The sequence below is a fragment of the Aptenodytes forsteri genome, unplaced genomic scaffold (assembly GCF_000699145.1).
Source record: "Aptenodytes forsteri isolate BGI_AS27 unplaced genomic scaffold, ASM69914v1 Scaffold162, whole genome shotgun sequence".
In the NCBI taxonomy this organism is placed as follows: domain Eukaryota; kingdom Metazoa; phylum Chordata; class Aves; order Sphenisciformes; family Spheniscidae; genus Aptenodytes; species Aptenodytes forsteri.
Window position 1 is genome coordinate 350,015 of NW_008795132.1, and position 1,693 is coordinate 351,707.

The 1,693-nt window shown below is 54.4% G+C and overlaps 1 protein-coding gene across 1 annotated transcript in view; it reads left to right on the plus strand.

The window, feature by feature from the left end:
* Positions 1-181: 181 nt before the first annotated feature.
* Positions 182-1,693, plus strand: part of HOXC9 (homeobox C9) — a 2,733-nt gene continuing 1,221 nt past the window's right edge. The window contains 3 exon segments of the mRNA XM_009278376.2: positions 182-580; positions 583-659; positions 661-764. Of these exon segments, the coding sequence (XP_009276651.2) occupies positions 182-580; positions 583-659; positions 661-764 (580 nt within the window).

The window sequence follows — 1,693 nt, forward strand, 5'->3', positions numbered from 1 at the left end:
AGAAGGGGAAAAAAAAAAAAAAAAAGACCTGCGGATTGATCCACGCTATATTTTTGGGTAAATACAATCACGTGAGGGCGGGCAGCCAATGGCACACTGGGAAAGGCTGAAAAAATAATTACCTGCCCTGATTGTTCTATGAGAAGATAAAAAGTACACATACAGTTCATACAATAATCTTATGAATGTAAAAGAGGGGGGAACCATGTCGGCTTCTGGCCCCATAAGCAACTACTATGTTGACTCCTTGATAAGCCACGAAAACGAAGAGCTCTTGGCCTCCAGGTTCCCCAGCACTGCCTCCCACCCGGCTGCTGCCCGACCGTCAGGATTAGTCCCGGACTGTGCCGACTTTCCGTCCTGCAGTTTCGCCCCCAAGCCGGCCGTTTTCACCACCTCCTGGGCTCCCGTCCACTCCCAATCCTCCGTGGGCTACCACCCCTACGCTCCCCAGGCACCCGTGGGGGCCGAGCCCAGGTACATGCGGACTTGGCTGGAGCCCCTCGCCGGGGCCGTCTCCTTCCCGGCCTTCGCCCCCGGTGCTCGCCCCTACGGCCTGAAGCCCGACGCCTTCCCGGCCTGAAGCCGGGCGCCTTCCCCGGGCGACGGGCGGAGTGCGGCCCCGCCGACGGCCGCGGCTACGCGGACTACATGTACGCCTCCGGGGGAGCTGAGAGACAGAGCAGCGCAGACAATTCCTTCCCCGGAGAGCGAAGCCATCGCTTCCAGCAAACACAAAGAAGAAAAGCACGAATTAGACCCTAGTAAGTCGAAGTCATTCTTGTTTACGACCGGGGAGGCATTACGGCTTCCAGGACCCTACTCAATAAAATGAAATTACCTTAGAGAGCCCGACCCTAAAACTCCAGATACGCAGGAAGATCTGGGGGTTTGAGCGAGTCCGCCTAGCAGAGCCGGCGAGCGAATATCTGTACTTTGTTTGGGGCTCTTTAGTCTTTTTGCTGTGGTTTGTTTTGTTGTTTGGTTTTTTTTTTTCCTGGTTTTTTTGGGTTTTTTTTTTTTGCAAGGGAGGGGGGGGGAGGCTGTTGGCTTCTTTGATCAAATATTCATCACCTTTCACCGGGGGGGATTAAAAAAAAAAAAAAAAAAAAATAGAGAAGGAGAGTGCGTGTGTGAGAGGGAGCGAGAGGGGGGTAGGCAGAGGGAGAAGCCTCTTCGCTTTCAAATATTTCCACTTTCAAAGAACCAGGAAGAGTTGTAGCTGGCTGGAAGTGAAAACATTGATGTGGGGGTTTTTTTGGGGGGGAGGGGAAAGGAATATCTCTGGATAAATGCAGAGGTGACTCTTTATCTATTTTAAAAATCAATAAAAGCTCCACCGGTGCCTGGCTTTGGTGGGACCCTCCTGGCCTAAGATGCGGGTGATTCCCGGGCGATAAAGCCGGGTGTCAGCGGACGGGAGCACCTTGGTGCCTCGGTACCTCGCTCTCTAGCTGGAAAGGTGCTCGCACCTCGATTTATGACAGGCGGGCTGGTGCCAGGCACCCTCGTGATAAAAATAAGTCGAGGAATCAGGGGGCGAAAGTCTCCCTTTGCTGGCAGGCAGCTGCCTGAAACGGGCAGAGGGGAAAACCTTCTCCCAAGGAAGGGAGCGATGGGTTTGCTCCCCCGACCAAGCGGGGCTGTGGCAGCAGCGTGGAAGGTCCTTTAGGGTAGGGGGAGGGAGGGCGGG